We start from the raw sequence: 19,051 nt of genomic DNA on the forward strand, positions 1-19,051 counted from the left end.
ATACTTTAGTTACCTAAGTATAGTAGTTATTCAGTAGTTTCGTAGTGATAAGGGCGGTATAAAGGCGATTACTAAAAGCTCCTTCTAGGAATATAATCTTCGTAGTATTATCCTATTAACCTTTACCGGCGATAATAAGCTATTATTCGAAACCGGGTATAAAGCTTCTAAACGCTTAGTCTTTACGCTAGCATAACGTTCTTAGGGTATTAGCCGCGCGAGGTTATTCGTTAACGTCTTTATATATATAGTTAAGGTAATTAAGGAAGTTTTTAGGGTCGTATTAACTATTAGTTCCGCTTATAGCCTAGAAGGAGGCGATAACGCGGCGGGGAGCTTTATCTAAATAGGCGTTAATAAAATACTATTTCTGGCGAGGGCTCTAAAAGAGGTATTAATCGAGTAGGAGCTTTTTATGAATCTTAGACGACTAGCTCGCGTACTCTAAGCGTTTACCGTTAAACTTCTATAGTAGTAGAAGTGCTTTAGTCCTAAGGTTTAAAACGGGCGTTATATCGGGCATAGGCATCGGGACGGGCGGCTAAGAGCCCTATATAGTCTCTTTTAATAGTATAGCGAGGCGAGGCGTGGCTATACGTTAATAGTTTTATATCGCCTATAATAGCTAGTTAATAGTATTCTGTTATTCTTAGATCTGGGTGGTTAAGGTCGCGACCTAAGTCTATAAAGGGTTAATAATCTCCCTCCTCTACTCCGTAGCCTCGGGCGATTCGCCCGCTAGGCGTGTCGGAGCGCCGGGAGATAAATCAAAGTAATAGTCTATCTCTATTAGCGTAGCGTATAGGTTTCGCTAAGCTTTAGATATATAAGCGGCTAGTTATAAGTTATTTATAGAGTAAGGCCGAATAATTAAATTATCTAAAGCTAAGGAGAAAAGAAGGAAAGGGGAAAACTATATAGGTGCTTACGACCTAAATATAATATCGCGGCGAACCGCTAAGAACACGCTATGATTAGTCGGCAGATCCGGTACTCTACCGGATTATCTCCACGGGGTCAACCCGTAACATCTAGTAACTCTTAATACGGCCCGGGATTAAGATATTCTAGGATCCCTTTATCTAGTTAGGTCGGGTTAAGGGGTATAGGGGGTATAGGTCACGATAGGCCCGATTAGATAATAGGGATTAAAGGACTATTAGGTAACGTGTCCTCTTCTTTTTCCTTAGTAGCGTTCCACTTCATGCTAATAACTTAGCCGATACGGGGGGCACCGGACTTTATAAGGCAGATAATAAGCTATATATACTCCTTCGCCTTCTTTAACTCTCTCCGACCCGGGACGCCTTAAAGGTCCTCTCGCTAAAGTCGATATATCTATTCGCCGGACCGGAAAGAGGTAACAGGGTTATATTCCACTAACCAGGGTATACTAAGGATAACTTAGGACCTATCGGGGTCTATATCTAGCACCTTAAACTTAATCGGATATATCCGGGTCCGGTCCTAACTATCTATAACCTTAATATACGTCTTAAAGGACCCGATAGACTATACGTCGACCCTAGGGATAACCTATCTAAGTCGCTTCGGTAGTCCTAGGGGGCTATAGTCGGGAGGCAGGGCTTTTTAGTTAATTAGATTAACCTCGGCGCCTCTATTAAGCTTAGCGCTCCGGCGGCCCTATCCGCCATTTAACCGTAACTCTAACTTCGCCTTAATCGCGCCCTTACTAATAAAAAGCGGCTAAGACGGCGGCCCTTCCTAGGCCTAAGCCTATCTAATAACGGGGTGCCTTATATTAACCGGTAGGTTATTCGGGTTCTAACTATTAGAGTATCCTAATAACTAACCTAACTTAAAGGGTTCCTTCGGGTATTCGTTCCGGTAATAACCCTTTTTATTATAGCTAAAGCATATAACGCCGCTATTATTATGCCTCTTAGGAGGCCCGGGGGCTTCCGTATTATCTACTTCGATTAATTCTATAAAACCTTAGGGAGGTATAAAGGGCCGAATAGTTATAGTACGGGCCCTATTAGGGGCCCTATTACGCCCACGCTTCTCGCCGCGGGGCTACCTTAGGCGATTATTCCGGGGTATCTCTTCTTTATTCTTATATAAAAGAGTAATCTCTGCCTATAAGGCTATAACACCTAACGCCTTATTATCGGTAAGGATACTAGCGGCCACGATCTAGTTATATAGCGGCTTATTAAGCTTCGTTAAGATTAACTATATACGCCACTTATCAGGGAAGGGTAGGGACACCTTATTAAATAATAAGTCTAGCCTATTAATAAACTTAGCGTAGGTCTAATTAGGTTTTTATATAATCTAGTCTAAGAATAGCTTCTTAGTTATAAATACCTTACGGGTTTCGTTATTAACTAACTACTCGGTTAGGAAGGTCTTAAGGTCTTCCTAGGTAGCACCTCTAGTCTTTTTATAGACGCGCCTATAATAGGCATACTATCGGGATTTTATAATCTTTGGTAGCAGGGTAGAGGTAAGATAGATTTTCTCTGCTTCGGATAGCTTAACCTTATTAAGTATCCTTAATTTCTTCGATAAACGTCTAGAACTAGTTATAGGACTACCCGTCCTATTCGGGGATTTTTTACGGGACCTTATACTAGCTTTTACGGGAGTCCCCTCTAGGGATACGCTTAGAGGTATTAGGGTCCTTCCTTTATTAAAGGGTAAGGAGGCGCTTCTCCTTCTTTTCGCGGGCTTAGCGGTCCTTATAGTGCTTAATCAGGAAATCGAGTTCCGCTAATAATAAAGTGCCGGGGGGGCGACTCTTAAGGTCTTTAATATCGAATTAGGGTCCTATGCGGATAACTTAGGGGGTCCCTTAGTCGAGTAGTGGTTCTATTATAGGATCACGAGTATCCGGGTTAGCTTATCCGCGAATCTCGAATTCGGGGTTATTATCTTTATCCTCTGACTTAGGCGTAAGGGATTACTCGCGATTAGCGCCTAATAGCCCGGCTTTGGCTCCTTTAGTAGCGGGGGAAGTATCCCGGGTATAAATAGTGGTGGTGCGCTTAGGGGGTATCTTAGGTACTAGGGTAGTAGTAGGATTTAAAAGAATAGCTAGTCTTTCGAACTCTTTATAGTCGTTATACCCGTAATCGGTTAGAACGAATAAAATATTATAGGTTTTATATAAGGAGTAAAGAGAGTCGTTAAGACTATAATAAGAATAGGTCACGAAGCTAACCTTAGGGGGGAATAATTATAAGATTAGTCGTTAAGCCCTTTTAACTTAGGACTTAACGGGAAGTACCCTACTTAAGGACTAGTGACTATCCTCCCTAGGATCGATATATAATAACCTAAGGCTCTAAGACTATAGGTCTTAAGCCAGCTTAATAATCCTAAAACATAACTCGGTCCTAAATATCCCTAGAGTCAACCTTAGGGCCGGTTCCGGGTTCTCAACACATTCCTTAACGCCTCTAAGTCCTATCCGATCCCCTTAAATAGAATGTCCCTAACAATATGACCTTAGCCTAGTAAGCCGTAACGTTTAGCTCCTAGAAGGTCTTAGGTAAAATTCTAGTAATAATTTACTTATATAAAGGTCTATTTAATTTAGATATAATAAACTATATACGCCACTTATCGGGAAGGGGGATAGACACCTTATTAAATAAGGAATCTAATTTATCGAGAAATTAATTATAGGTCTAACAGGGTTACTAAAAGGTCCGTTCCGAAAAGATCTATTCCGTAACGGATAACTCGCGGGTCTTATTATCGACTAATTACTCGGTTAGGAAGGCCTTTAGCTCGGCCTATATCGCCTTTATTAAAGAACTATAGGTCCTCCTCTAGTAAGCTCGCTAACGGGACTTCGTATTCCTCTTAAGGTAACTAGTAGTAAAGTAGACCTTTTTCGCCTTTATCGTAAAACTAGCTAGGTCGAGGTAAAAGCGTTCCTTAATCTTTTCTATAAAGGTTCTAAACTAGTTATACGACTTATTATCCTATTTTAGGGTAGGAAGGTTTCCCTTAAATAGATCGCCGCGACTACTACGGGGATAGTAGTAGTTTACCGAGTAAGGGGGTAGGGTAACGTCCGGGTCTTCGCCACGACGGATAGCTTCTAGACGCTTTAACTTACGCTCTCGCTCCTTACGTTTCTTATAGTAGCTTAGGAGGAAATCTAGCTTTTCGGGAAGTAGTTAATCCATAGGATAATTCTTTAGTTCCTTGATATTATAACGTATACCCGATTAAAGATTAGGTTATAGCTCTATAGTGTTAGACGATTAAACCACGGGTATCTCACGCTAAGGGACTATAGGAGGCTTATGCTAAGGTGCCAGAGACGGTTCTAGCTACGGCTCTAAAGGGTCTCGCGGGATAATAGTCCCCTATTTACTAGGCAGTAGCGCGGTGGTGTCGCTTCTAGGAGATAGCGTGTGTTTACGAACCGATTCGTGATCTTTATCCTCGGGGGGAGCAGTACTAAAGCGTATATAAGGAGGCATAGTTATTTATTAGCTGACTAGCAGAGGTGAATTATACTTATAACTCTTAACGGTTATTATACCCGTTAAAACGGTTAAGCGAATAATATATTAAGGGGTTTTTATATAAAAAGTAAAGCGACTTTATAAGATAATTAAAAGGGTAGTATAAACTAATAGGTTAAATTAAGAGTTAAATTATTCGCTAAACCTCTAAGTCAGGAGTTTAGCTTCACCTATCCCTTTTATAGATAACCAGAGCCTCTTCCCCGGGAACCTTATAGAATCCCCTTAAACGCATTCCTAGGACTATAATCTATCCGCTGGTGGTCCTCCTTATTATACTATACTAGGTCGGCCCGGATAGTACTAGTCCCGGGGCCGACTCGACTATCTATCTCCGAATACTATACCCTATCTAATCCCCTCCGTGACTATTAAGATATATTATTTCCTCCTGTTTAGACTATCCCTGACTTCGATAAATTATGCCCGTGACACCTTCTTTTTTCCGCCCTAATTAATAAAAGGGAGACCTATAATAAAATTAATTAAGATCTCCTAGAACGGATAAGACGGAACTAGAAGACTAGCTAATAGGCTATACAGCTTATACTATCTCCCCTTAGTCCTCTAATAAACCCTATATATAGGTATAAACTTCTTTATATCCTAGGATATATACTCCTAATAGAATAAGTCCGAAATCCGTTTAATCGTTCTATTAAAACTATAATATCTAGCGGTGGGTTTATCGTGGAAGGCCTATACAATCTTCTTCCTTAACCCCTATATATCCAGGATAAAAAGGCGACCTCTAAAAAGGATTAGGCCCTCCTTATCCCTTAACCACGGGTCGGATAACCGGTCCTTCCTAGATAAAGAAATATAAAAGGGATTATGCTTTTAGGTATCGGCCACCTCTTCCTTTAAACTCAGTAATAAGTCCTTAGAAACCCTAGATACTCCGCCCGCTTTCTCTATAAGCCTTAAAATAAACTTACGGGTAAACCTCTTAATAGGCTTTTAATAGTTTATATCTAGGTCCGCCTGCCTAGAAGCATACTACGGCTTCCACGATAAACTATTAGCCGGATTCTAAGCTCCCGCCTAGTGCTTAATCTCGAAGTCAAATACCGATAGCTCCTTTAGCTATCGCGTATACTATAACTTAATCTTTAGCTTATCTATTAGGTACTAATAATTAAGGTAGTCTATTAGATCTTCTACTATAGTCTAGCTATAGGCTAGGTAGTATCTTTAATACCGGAACCCCTTAATAATAGCTATTAACCCCGTGTCTAGAGTCGAGTAGTTTAACTCCGTACCCCTAAGCTTCCTTAAAAGGAATACGATAAGGTACGATACCCGATCTATATACTAACTAATCACCGCCCCTAAGGTAAACCCCGATATATCCGGCTCTAGTCGAATAGGTAACTTAGGATTAAGATACTATAAAACCGGAGCCTCCTAAAACCTTTAGCGTAACTTATCGAAAGCCTCTTTCTCCTTCGCGGATAATATAAACACCCCCTTTACTCTACTCTTCTTCGTTAAGTCTATAAGCGGCGCCGTAATCTTTAAATAGTTCTTAATAAAACGTCGATAAAACCTAATAAAACCTAGGAAGATTTAGATAGTCTTTACTGAGTTCGGCTCTTACTAATCACGGATAGCCTCGACCCTAGATTAATCTATATAAACCCTATCCACTCTAATATTAAACCCTAGGAACTCTACCTTTTAAGTCTCGAATATATACTTCTCGGGATTCGCGTATAACGACTACTCCCTTAACCTCCCTAAAACCTCCTTAATATATACTTAATAAACCTCGAGGTCCTTACTATGGATTAAGATATCGTCTAGATAAACTATATAAATCGTATTAACTAACCCGCTTAAGGCCTAGTTAATATACTATTAAAAACTAGCTAGGGTATTAGTAAGCCTAAAGGGTATAACTATATACTCGAAATAACTATAGCGAGTTCTAAAAGCTATTTTCTACTTATCGCCGGGTCGTATATAAAGTCGATAATAGGTATCCTTAAGGTCTAGCTTAGTAAAAACCTTTAACGATAAAAGCCGGTTTATAATCTTATATATTAACAGGAACGGTATACGGTCTTTATAAGTAACCTTATTTAACCCCCGATAGTCTATATATAGTCTTAACTTCCTACCCTTCTTCGGTATAAAAAGAATAGGAGCATTTATAGGGCTAATAGAATAACGAATCTAACCTTTAGCGAGGGCGCCCTAGAGGTACTCCTATAAAGCTACTAACTCCTCCTCCGTTAACGGATAAATCGGCCTAAACGGGGGCGTCTTCCCTTCCTTTAACTCGATCCCGTCGTCCTATTAATAATAGCTAGGTAGCTTACTAGCCTCCTCCACGTTAAATATATCTAAGAACTTATAATACTGCTCCGGCACGGCTATTATTAACTTATCCTAACCTATAGGTAAAGGGTCCTCCGGGGGTTCGGGTAGTAGTTTAGGTAGGGGAGTAGGCGTGGTTATATCCTCCGAGATATAAGCTTAGACACGGCTAACCCGCGCTACCTAGGCCCTAATAACCTTAACGGTCACCTTCGCCCTATTCGTAGCCCTCTTTAACTCTTTTTATAAACCTATAAACTTTAACTCCTCCTTCTAAATCCGAAACGTCTAACTTTTCTTTACCTAGTTAACTATTAGGTTATACTTAGTTAACTAGGGGATCCCGAGGATAACCTCTAACCTATCTTCACCTATAGCTATAATATATAACTCTATATACTATATCCGTATATAATTCTAACTATCTATAATCCGAACTATAAATAAAATTAATCCGAGTATCTAGGTTATATATTCCTTATTTAACTACCTAACTTCTTTAAGAGGTCCGGTAATTACTTTGCTAGGGGGTATTACGCGTTTATTAATAATATTAAAATTAGTAGCGCTATCTAGAATTATAACTCGATAATCCTATCCACCGTTTAGTCGTATATTAAGCTTTACCCTTATTAGACTAAGGGGAGGGTCTAACTCTAATAGCGCGTTATCCTAGGCCTAACCTTATAGGGCTTAGGGTAGGGCCTATACCTAACCTAAAGTGGGTCGAGTAGGGGCTATAGCCTCCTAATTAGGGTTAGTAGCTAAGGTAGAACTTTAGCCGGCCCGCCTATTCCATAAATAAGGGTAAAAAGGTCGAATATAGCCCTCCTTTTGATATTTATAATATTTCCGAGGGCCTAAGAATTCCGAGGTTCTGCTAGGGTTATCCTGTTATTAGGCAGGAGTAACAGGAATAGCCGCGGTTATAGTAGCAGGGGATATAGGTAAGTCTTCGCGAGAACCGCTAGCTTAGGATAATAAGGGTTTATTACCGGTTCCGCGCTTCCTCTTATAACCCTAGTTATAGGGTGTATATAAGTAATAGCTATGATCCCGATTAGACGGTTTACTCTTATATAATAATATAACTTTAGCTTAGCGAGCCGCGATGTTTAGCTCCTAAAAGGTCTTAGGTAAAATCCTAGTAATAATTTAATCGCATAAAGGTTTATTTAGTTTAGATATAATAAACTATATATACTATTTATCAGGAAGGGGGATAAATACCTTATTAAATAAAGAATCTAACTTATTAAGAAATTAATCGTAGATCTAACCGGGTTACTAAGAGGTTTATTCTAAAAAGATCTATTCCGTGACTAATAACTCGCGGGTCTTATTATCGACTAATTACTCAGTTAAGAAGGTCTTTAGCTTAGCCTATATCGCCTTTATTAAAGAACTATAGGTCCTCCTCTAGTAGGCACGCTAGTGGGACTTTATATTTCTTTTAAGGCAGCTAGCGGTAAAGTGGACCTTCTTCGCCTTTATTATAAAGCTAGCGGGATTAAGGTAAAAGCGTTCCTTAATCTCTTCTATAAAGGTTCTAAGCTAGTTATACGACGTGCCGTCCTACTTTAGGTTCGGGAGGTTTACCTTAAATAGATCACCGCGACCTCCTCGGGGATAATAGTGGTTCGTTAAGGGTCTATAAGGGGGCAGGGTAATATCCGGATCCTCGCCACGATAAATAGCTTTTAGACGCTTTAACTTACGCTCGCGCTCCCTGCGTGCCTTATAATGGCTTAAAAGGAAGTCTAGCTTTTCGGGAAATAGCTAATCCGTGGGATAATTCTTTAATTCTTTAATATTATACCGTATACCTAACTAAGGGTAAGACTATAGCTTTATAGTGTTAGACGAGGGAGCCGCGGATATCTTATGCTAAGGGACCGTAGGAGGCTTATGCTAGGGTGCTAGAGACGGTTCCGGCTATAGCTTAAGAGGGCTCTACGTGATAATAGTCTCCTATTTACCCGGTAAAGGCGTAGTGGTATCGCTTCTAGGACATAGCGTATATTCACGAACCGATTCGTGATCTCTATCCTCGGGGGGAGTAGTATTAAAGCGCGTATAAGGGGGTATAGTTATTTATTAGCTAACTAGCAGAGGTAAATTATACTTATAACTCTTAACGGTTATTATACCTATTAGAATAGTTAAGCGAATAATATATTAGGGGTCCTTATATAAAGAGTAAAGAGACGTTATAAGATAATTAAAAGGGTAATATAAACTAATAGGTCGAATTAAGAGTTAAATTATTCGCTAAACCTCTAAGTCAGGAGTTTAGCTTTACCTATCCCTTTTATAAATAACTATAGCCTCTTCCCGAGAACCTTATAGAATCCCCCCGAAATTATTCCTAGGACCACGATCTATCCGTCGGTGGTCCTCCCTATCACACTATACTAGACCGGTCCGGATAGTACTAGTCCCGGAGCCGACTCGACCACCTACCTCCGAACACCATACCCTTTCTAATCCCCTTCGTGACTATTAAGATATATTATTCCCTCCTGTTCAGGCTATCCCTGGCTTTAATGAATTACACCCGTGACAATTAAGGATACACGGAGTGCCTTAAAAGGATTTTTTATTAAAAAAAAAAAAAAGGAATAAAATTCCCTTCTAAAAAAAAAAAAAAAAAAAAAAAAAAAAGGAGGAGGAATTAGTCGGCTATAAGGCTAGTAAGACTTAGCTATAGGTTATCGTCGAGTTCCTGTGTAGGGGCGTTAGCGGTAGGAGGAGGAGGAGGAGGAGTCGGTATAATAGGCGAGGGGGTATCTCCACCCTTATCTTTATTATCGTTATTAGTTATAGTATTATCCTTAACTAGAATAGGGGTAGCCTTTTTCTTAGCCTTACCCTTCTTTTAGGTAAATGACGGTCCCGGGGTGGGCGTGCTATAGACGCTATTACCGGCGCCTAGGTTAAGGAGTATTACCCCGGTATTACCGTTTACGATAAGACCGGTAACCGATCCCGTGGCGGTAATACCGCCCTAAACCCCTAGGACCTTCTTTAGCAGATCCGGGATCTCTTTCTAGGCCTTTAGGGAGGCCGATATTTCCTCTAATAAGGCTATAACCCGCTTTAGGGTATCTTATTTAGCGGCGGTAATCTCTTTATCGTCGCGCCGCTCGGCCCGCGCGCCCTTACTGGAACCACGGGTAGTCTTAGCCTTATACTTACCGAGACTAACCTTTAAGACTTACTAAGCCTAAAGCATAGCTTCCTATTATAGCTATTAGTATATAATTAGGCCCGGGATAAGATATACTTATAATACAGGCTTTATTAAACCCGCCGGGCCGCACCTTAGCGGCCTCTAGGATATCCTATAAGACTTTAGCGGTAACCTTACCCGCTATTAATAACTAGGATATAATTAGTATAGAACGGACTATAGAGCGGTCTATAGCGGAGGGAGTATAAGCCTATATTAAGGTATAAACGATTACTATTAACCTAGTAGTAGTAGCACTTCGCCGATTTCTCTAAGAAGGTATATAAGTAAGGAGTTAAAGGCAGACTAATAATAGGATATATACTAGCGCTATATCGGTATGACTCGTATAAGATAATACCTATATCCTTTAAGTCTAAATCGGCTAGGTAGCCGGTATATCGTAAGTATAGGGCATAAAGGCCCTCGCCTTTACCCGTATTAATAAGCTTAGCCACTCTAGGGGTGGCGGTATTAGCGGCCGGGGCATTAGCGGCGGCGGACTTCTTCTAACGTTTACTAGGAGTCCTAGCTATACTATTACCGCTAATAGCGGCGCGCTTTTTATTACTCTTAGGAGCTATAGTAAATAGACGACGCTACGATAATAGTTAGTCTATGTTCTAACTACGCGTTAAACGATATAGGAGGAACTTATAGTAAGGCGAAATAACGTTAGCTATAATAAAAGAATGAGCTAGAATAAAAAGATCGGAGTTAGCGATAAGATATAACGTAGATCGATAAAGAGAATAAGTTTATATAAAGCTATTATCGGCTAGTCTTAACTCTATTACGGGATAGCGTGGGATTACTTATAAAACTAGTTATCCGATTTAATAAAGTTAATTAGAATAAGGTAAAAAAAACAAAATAATAAGAATAGGATCGTAGGAGAAATAGAATAGGATATCTATAAGGTTAGGTAGGACTAGTCTTTAGTTTTACTTATATAGAAGGAATAATAAAGGTAACCCTATAACTAACAAGAATGACTACCCTAGTATTATAATAAAGGTAGACGCGGGCTAGCCTTACTAAAAGGACTTAGGATAATAAAGTAGTCGGTAAAGGATTATATTATAACTAAAATAGGGTTACTATATAGGATAATATTCCGGAATTAGTAATTAAAAGGAGGAATATAACGGGTAGATTAGGCTAGAGTCACGATAGAATTATTAGGTGTATCGGGGATAAAAAGGATATAAAGGAATACCGGGTCGGAGGAAGATATAGGGATATTAGATTAGTATTAAGGTTTCCGGGACGGAAACTATAAAGATAGGGCGCCTTATTAGGTGCCGGACCTCCGGTACCTAAGTACCGGATAATAACGAGTTATAATAGGGTTCTAGACCGGGGCGGATTACGGATAACCACGGAGTATCTAGTCCGGGACCTAACTCGACGCTAGCTATAATATAGTCGGTACCGGGGTATAAGTCGAGTTATCGCTATAAGCTAATAGATAGTGATTAATCGGGCAGAATAGACTTTAATCGGGCAGAATAGACTCTTATACTAGATTAAAGCTAGCTAGTACGTGTATAAGAAAAGATAGATAGCCGCCCTTAGGATAAGGAGGCCAGCGATTAATTTAACTCTTTAGCACCCCCTACCTTTTAACTTAAGTGTGATCACGTCCTGACCACTAAATGCCTTTATCCTGATTATCTCTTTACTCTTCGCGATTACCTACTTAATATAGAGCAGGTATAGCTTATAGATAAAATAGGCTACTAGAAGGGGATTCCTATTAGTTATATATAGCCGAGGCATAGCCTATATATAGCTTAGCCTCTTAGAAGCCTAAGGTATAGAATTAAGGCAATCTATTATATCTCTATAGCTCGGTTCGGTTAATTATAGCTTTATATTATACTATAGACTTTACTACTTAGAATTACTATGCTAATATACCTGACTATTACGATATAATATTAATATCGCATAGGCTAGCCTAAGGCAGGTTCGGAACGGGTTATTCCGGGCCCGAAAGTGGGAGTAGATCTGCCGTAGGAATAAGGGCAGGAATTTAGCACTACGATTAGAGATTTCCATAGAGTCAATTAAATTAACAGATTAATCGCTTATTTTTACGTAATTGTTATACGCTATTTGTAATAATTAACCCCTGTTAGCAAACAGGCTATTTAATAATCTCTACAGTATATTAACATAATTACGCACTATAACATTATAAGGCTATTGTATTACTAATAGTCATTATAAGGCTAGACTGTCCAGAACCCCCCCCCTCCCGGGTAGGTAATTTCGGTCCCGGAATAAACCGCCCGTTCCCGTTGCGGTCCAGCCTGTGCAATAACACTTCCCGGGACTCACCTTTACTTCCATTCCCCTGCCCTGACAGCGCAGCTCCCAGTAGAGATACGTTCTTGTCACTCGTTTCATTGGCATAAGCCACCCTTCTTTTCCTTTCTTTTCCTTCTTTGTCCTAATCCTATTTACATCGGTTTCTCCGTTACTGGCATCACCGAGTTCTATCTCGGGTCTTTGAAAATGACGTCCAAATACAAGGACAAGGACGGCGGCGTTGTCCTGAGCTTCAATGCTCAATGGGTGGCTTGGGCCCATACCATCTCGGCATACAGTGAGTAAACCAGACGCTTCCGGCTCTTTGTCGTCTCGAGAAGCAATGTCAGCTAATTGATGTGACCGGCAGCGGCGTTCATCAGCGCTTTCATTGTCGGCGTCTCCCTCCATTATCACAAGATTGTCCAAAATGAGTGGTTCGGATACCCCGAAGAATGGTTCCCGTCGGTATCAGCAACAATCGGCGACCGATACCCCGAGCGGTCTGTCTTTATGGTCGGCATTGCCATTACATCCGGTCCCCGGTTCGCCCTCGTCGGACTGTGGTACCTCCTCACCCGGAAACCGGGCCAGACTCTGCCCAGGTTCGTCTTCGCCATGGGCATCCTCCGAACCCTGACGTGCGGCGGCTTCACGTACGTCACCTCGACCGACGACCACGACTGGCACGACATCTTCATGATCTCCTACATCATCGCCACGCTGCCCTGGACGCTGGGCTGCATTGCGCTGAGCCCCCCGAACCCCAAGGCCATCAGGTACCGGAAGATCATCGCGGGCTCTTTCTTTGGCACCCTCGTGCCGCTCATCTATTTCTTCATCCAGCACAAAGTGCATAGGGTACCCGGAGGTACGGCGCAGGCGATTTTCCCGGACGGAAGAAAAGTTTTTGGTGCTGACTCGCGATTTAGCGTATACGACCTATGCTTTCTTCGAATGGGCGCTTATCCTCTTCGACGTGGCCTTTGACACTGTATCCATTCTGGACTTTGACACTTTTGAAGTGGTGGTCAAGGATGTCAAGGGCTCGAGCAAGGGGTATGTTCAATGGCTTCCGAAATAGTCAGTGTACATGTGTACAGCCTCGGCACAATATATACTGTTCATGAAGGCCTTTTCTAAGACTTTTTGCTACAGTGAGAACCGATCGACTGTTCCGTCTGCTGTTCTCGAGAAAGAGTACGCACCCCTCCCCGCCATTGGTCTTCTCCCGTCTGTTCCGACGTGCGTGACGTCGGATTGCTGACCTATCCTCCAGGAAAGAAAAGGCGACGGGCGGCATCTTTGCCGTCCATTTCACCTGGAGCGAAGTCCTCAACACGGCCGCCGAAGTGTACCATGGGTTCATTTTCTGGTCGCAGCTCACGAGCCTCGGGGTTACGGTCTGGTATTTCCCCCTGTGGCACATGGGCATCTCTGGCTACGAGGCATTGGTCATGTGCACGATTACGCCTTGCCTACTGGGCATCAAGCCTGTCCGCCGCCTAGTCGTGTCGAACCAGCGCCTGGTCCATCTCCTCTCCATGGTGGGCATGGTAGCGTACCGGATCGACAACCCTGTCGGCCGTCTCTTTGCGGTTGCCTTCGGCCTCTCCATGGCCTGTCTCGGCTGGGCCGCCACGTTCTTTGGGGAATCGGTTCAGGAGGGCCGGCTCGAGTCTAAGGTTCTGGCTTGGATCGTCGGCCTCATCCTATCGTCCACGCTCAAGTTTGCTTGGTACACCAACAATCCCGTGTGGCCCATCATGCATGCGGCGAACGGCGGTTGGAATGGAATCGGCGCTGTCCTGGCGGTCCTGGCCGTGTTCCGCTTCACTCGCAAGGGATCCCTGACGAGCGGGGAGGCGGGCGCGGACGCGCAACGTGGCGGGTCTTCGGTGCTGGCGGCGTGCGGCTTCGGCGGTCTGCTCTTCGGGCTGCACTCGCTTCTGTCAGACACGAGCACCATGATTCTCTGGGTGTGGGAGGGCTATCCGATTCGCGGGCCGACGGCGAACACGTTTGGTTGGATGACTGCCATCGCCATGACTGCTGGCGTCCTTGTCGGGCTCTACCGGCCGTCGCTCACGACGACTTGGGCCGCGTACGGTATCGGGTGCGTCGGGGCGGCCGTGGTGACCTTCTGCCACAACTGGCTTGGCTACTCCGGGGCGCTGGCGATCACGGTCTATCTGATGGCGCTGACGGTGCCGTTCCTGTCCAACGCTTCGAAGAAGAACCCGGCTGTCGTGTTTGGGCTGGGCTTTTTCGTGTACAACTTTATGGTCCTCTTCCACGTCTGGGTCGTCGCGTACGCTTTCGTTCCGGGTGGACCGCTCGTCCGGGAACGCACGGACTGGGTGATGACGACGATGATGGTCCTCATCGGATGTGGCGTCTTGGACCTGATGTCGACGACCAAGTCGCGCCGGCACAAGCCGCACCGTCCGTCGGCTTCGACGTCGCAGCGGAGGAAGTTCCACACGGCGGGTGTGGGGCTCATCAACGTGTTCTTCCTGGCGGCGGCATTCATGCGGTTCCCGACGAACGATTACAAGCCTTACCATCCGGAGGATCGGCTGATTACGGCGGGCATGTGGACTATCCACTTCTCGCTCGACAACGACATGTGGTCGTCTGAGTACCGCATGCGGGATCTGATCAAGGAGTTGGAGCTGGACGTGGTCGGACTGGTAGAGTCGGACAACCAGCGCATCATCATGGGCAACAGGGATTCGACGCAGCTCCTGGCGGAGGACCTGGGCATGTACGTCGACTACGGTCCCGGCCCCGACAAGCACACGTGGGGCTCGGCGCTGCTGTCCAAATTCCCGATCCTCAGCTCGCAGCACCACCTGCTGCCCTCGCCGGTGGGCGAGCTGGCGCCGGCCATCTCGGCGACGCTGGACGTGTACGGGCGGGAGGTGGACGTGTTCGTGTTCCACTCGGGGCAGGAGGAGGACCCGGAGGACCGGCGGCTGCAGTCGGAGTACATGTCACGGCTGATGGGGTCGACGAACCGGCCGTCGATTCTGCTGAGCTACCTGGTGACGAAGCCGCTGCAGGGCAACTACCACACGTACGTGAGCGCCGAGTCGGGGATGCACGACATTGACCCGAGCGACTGGGACCGGTGGTGCGAGTACATCCTCTACAAGCGGCTCAAGCGGGTGGGGTACGCGCGGGTCAGCCGCAGCACGATCACGGACACGGAGCTCCAGGTGGGCAAGTTTGTGGTGCCGGAGACGGAGGAGGAGAGCGACGCCATCGAGGCGCTGGACGAGACGACGCGCGACCGGCGGGTGGACGAGGAGGAGGTGCCGGCCGGGTGGCGGTTCCCTGCCATGTTCCGCGGCCAGGGCGTTCGCGGACACCGGTACCACGTGTTTGACGAGCCGCGGTACTATAATCACTAGGCGGAAGGTCTATCATGTTTCATTCTTGGAGTCGCTTTATAGAGCTGAAGGGACGAGGAGCCGGTTTTCTTTTTATACGAATGGAACGGTATGGGAAAGAAGGGACCGACTGCGTGGACATAAGCACTTGGCTTTGAACTTGGGGCGGCTTTGTCGTGTCCAGTATGTACTAGCATAGATACATGTAAATCAAGAGGAATGTAATACAAGGGAATATGATGATGAACCTTGGGCCTCGGGGTGTTGGAGTGGTGATGGGAGTCTCGGACCTGGCATGTCAAGGACCCACAAGTTCGGCTCCGGATCGAAATCAGCCCTGATTCCCGGCTGCTATGCTATGCGGAATGCAAAGAGTGGGGAAGGCTTAACCCGCTACCCCACGGCGGAAAGATAAGGCGACTGGCAATTGACCTCACACCGGTGCAACCCGGATGAAGTCCGAAGTACGGAGTACGTATACCCACGCTCTTGTCGGTAGAGGGCCAGTGGATCTCGATCAAGGACGCCCTAGATCCTTGGGTTTAGTAAGTTTTGGCCAATTCGTTCTGAAGCTTATAAACCTGACTGATCGGGATGGAGAAAAGGCGTAGGAAAAAGGAATAGTACGAAGTACACTAGGTAGAGAGTACTTAATAATGGGGGACTTTGCTGCCTCGTGACCTTTCCCGTCCTCTCCGCGTCTAGCCGCCATATAGCCTGATTCGGCAGGTGATGGCGTCATGATCTATCCAGTGTGCTCGGTCCTTCACCGAGCCGTCGCTTGAGGATCTTGTGCCGCGGAAAGCCGAAATGTGACCATGCGGCAGTTGGGGACATTCTGTGACTGTACCTTGAAGGCCTGGCATTGGCGGCGTTACAAAGGTACAGAGTGGTATTAGCTCAGGACTCGTGATGGCGGAATGATGTAGTGACTTCTCAGGGGGCCGAGGGGTTCGCGTCTTTGGGGAAGGTTTGACCTATAAGCTGACCTGGCCGTGGCGTCTTATTCTGACTGCCTCCCTTTGTTGATCTGTCCTCCGTGACCCGTTCCTCCGGTGAAACGTCGTGGCTTTCAAGTCCAAAATTCATCTTTTATGACCTTCTCGAGTACTTCACTGATCCTGTCGTCGCTGTTAGGAAGAGTATTCCTGCTGTCTTGAAGATTGACTTGAACACGGCTTAGAGAGGACAACGAGAAAACAGAGGTCGAACCGCCTGGACTGTGAGAGAGACCACCGACAATGGGGATGAATACAAGTCATATTGGGATTTGGCTGGCACTGGCCGGCGTGGCAGCGGTATTCTATGTAAAGCATTCTCCCGTTTCCCTACCCCAAGGCATACACAGTCACGAATGCCATCTAACGAATCCAGACAACAACCATCATCGTATACCGCGTCTTCTTCCACCCCCTCGCCAAATACCCCGGCCCCTTCCTGGCCAAAATCACCGACGCCTACCTGCTCTACCATGCGTGGAAAGGGGATCGTCACCTGGAATTCTGGCGCCTGCACGAGCGGTACGGCCGCGTGGTGCGCTTCGGCCCCAACAGCGTCTCCTTCAACTCGGCCCAGGCGCTCAAGGACATTTACGGTTTCCGCACCAACGTCCGCAAGGCCGAGTTTTACGACGCCTTTGTCCACCCGGCCCCCAACACCCACAATGCCCGCGACAAGGACATGCACGCCCGCAAGCGCCGCGTCATAGCCCACGGCTTCTCCGACAGCGCCATCCGCGAGATGGAGCGTTACGTCCTCAACAACGTCCGCACCTTCACGGCCCAGATCGGCCAGGGTGCGGGGCCCGAGACGAAGGGCTGGTCGTTGCCCAAGAACATGACGGATTGGTGCAACTACCTCGCCATGGACATTCTGGGGGATTTGTGCTTTGGCAAGGCGTTCCACATGCTTGAGGCCCCGGACAATCGCTTTGCTTTGGATCTCATTGCCGCCGCCACCAAGCGACATCTCATTGTGAGTTTGCCATTGATGAAAGAGGAAACACAAAAAAAAAAGAAGAAAAAAAGGAAAAACTGACGTCTTCTAGTGTGGCACCATGCCCATCGTCGACAAACTAAAGCTCGACAGACTCCTGTTCCCCAACATCGCAGCCGGACGAGCCAGGTACATGGTCTACAGCAAAGGCCAGCTCACAGAGCGCACCAAGCTGGGCGAGGAGACCGACCGGCGCGACTTTTTCTACTACCTCCTCAAGGCGCGCGACCCCGAGACGGGACAGGGCTTCACGACCCCCGAACTCTGGGGCGAGTCGAACCTGCTGATCATCGCCGGCTCCGACACCACGTCGACCGCCATGGCCGCCACGCTCTTCTACCTGACCCGCCACCCGGAGGCCCTGGCCAAGGCCACGGCCGAGGTGCGCGGCCGGTTCGCCGACGTCGAGGAGATCCGCCAGGGCCCCGCCCTCGCCAGCTGCACCTACCTCCGCGCCTGCATCGACGAGGCCATGCGCATGTCCCCTTCGGTCGGCGGCCTTCTACCGCGCGAGGTCCTCCCCGGTGGCGCCACCATCGACGGCGAGTTCATCCCAGCCGGCACCGTCGTCGGCGTCCCGCATTACACCATTCATCATAACCCGGATCACTACCCTGAGCCGTTCCGGTTCGTGCCTGAACGGTGGATCGCGGGGTCTGGTGGCGGCCGCCAGGAGGGTGAGATGGAGACGGCTGCAGGGATTGTGGCCACGGGGGATCATGTCGCGCGTGCCCAGGCCGCTTTCTGTCCCTTCTCCATCGGTCCGCGTGGATGTATTGGCAAGGGCCTGGCGTATGTCGAGATGTCCATCACGATTGCCAGGACGCTGTATCTATACGACCTTCGTCGGGCGGTTGGCGTTCACGACCCTGGCGAGGGTCGCGTGGATGCGGAATGGGGACGGCATCGCGTGGGTGAGTTTCAGCTGACAGATACGTTTACCAGTATGAAAGATGGGGCTATGGTGGAGTTTAGGAGGAGGGAGTAAGTGAATTCACTTGTTTGTTCCTTGACAGTGTAGTGGAGTAGCATTATTATGACCTGCTGCTGGGCGACTTGAAAAATGTTACAAGTGAATATTCGAGTTGATTTAATCTTTTTCAGCCGGTCTTCGGTTCATTCTGATGGGCAGGTCACCTGACCTGCTTGGAAGGGGTACGAATCCGGCAAGGTTGGAGAAACCATGGCCAAGCTACAGTGACTAAGCATGAGTGAAGAGTACCTAAGTAGTGTAACGCGCGTAGGTGGCTAAGAAACTAGGTAGGTACTCGCTTACCCACTAT

The 19,051-nt window shown here is 46.1% G+C and overlaps 2 protein-coding genes across 2 annotated transcripts; both read left to right on the plus strand.

Moving 5' to 3' along the window:
* The first annotated feature begins 12,485 nt into the window (after positions 1–12,485).
* Positions 12,486–16,018, plus strand: ACRALDRAFT_1065427 (uncharacterized protein). Its single transcript, XM_071017155.1, has 5 exons — positions 12,486–12,676; positions 12,749–13,249; positions 13,311–13,437; positions 13,537–13,578; positions 13,658–16,018. Exons 1-5 carry the CDS (start codon positions 12,586–12,588, stop codon positions 15,792–15,794), a joined length of 2,898 nt encoding a protein of 965 aa, XP_070872259.1. The 5' UTR covers positions 12,486–12,585; the 3' UTR covers positions 15,795–16,018.
* A 739-nt stretch (positions 16,019–16,757) lies between these two features.
* ACRALDRAFT_1077620 (uncharacterized protein) lies at positions 16,758–18,899 on the plus strand. Its single transcript, XM_071018664.1, has 3 exons — positions 16,758–17,080; positions 17,148–17,747; positions 17,821–18,899. Exons 1-3 carry the CDS (start codon positions 17,015–17,017, stop codon positions 18,754–18,756), a joined length of 1,602 nt encoding a protein of 533 aa, XP_070872260.1. The 5' UTR covers positions 16,758–17,014; the 3' UTR covers positions 18,757–18,899.
* The last annotated feature ends 152 nt before the right edge of the window (positions 18,900–19,051 follow it).

This window comes from Sodiomyces alcalophilus, assembly GCF_042370955.1.
Source record: "Sodiomyces alcalophilus JCM 7366 unplaced genomic scaffold ACRALscaffold_7, whole genome shotgun sequence".
Lineage (NCBI taxonomy): Eukaryota > Fungi > Ascomycota > Sordariomycetes > Glomerellales > Plectosphaerellaceae > Sodiomyces > Sodiomyces alcalophilus.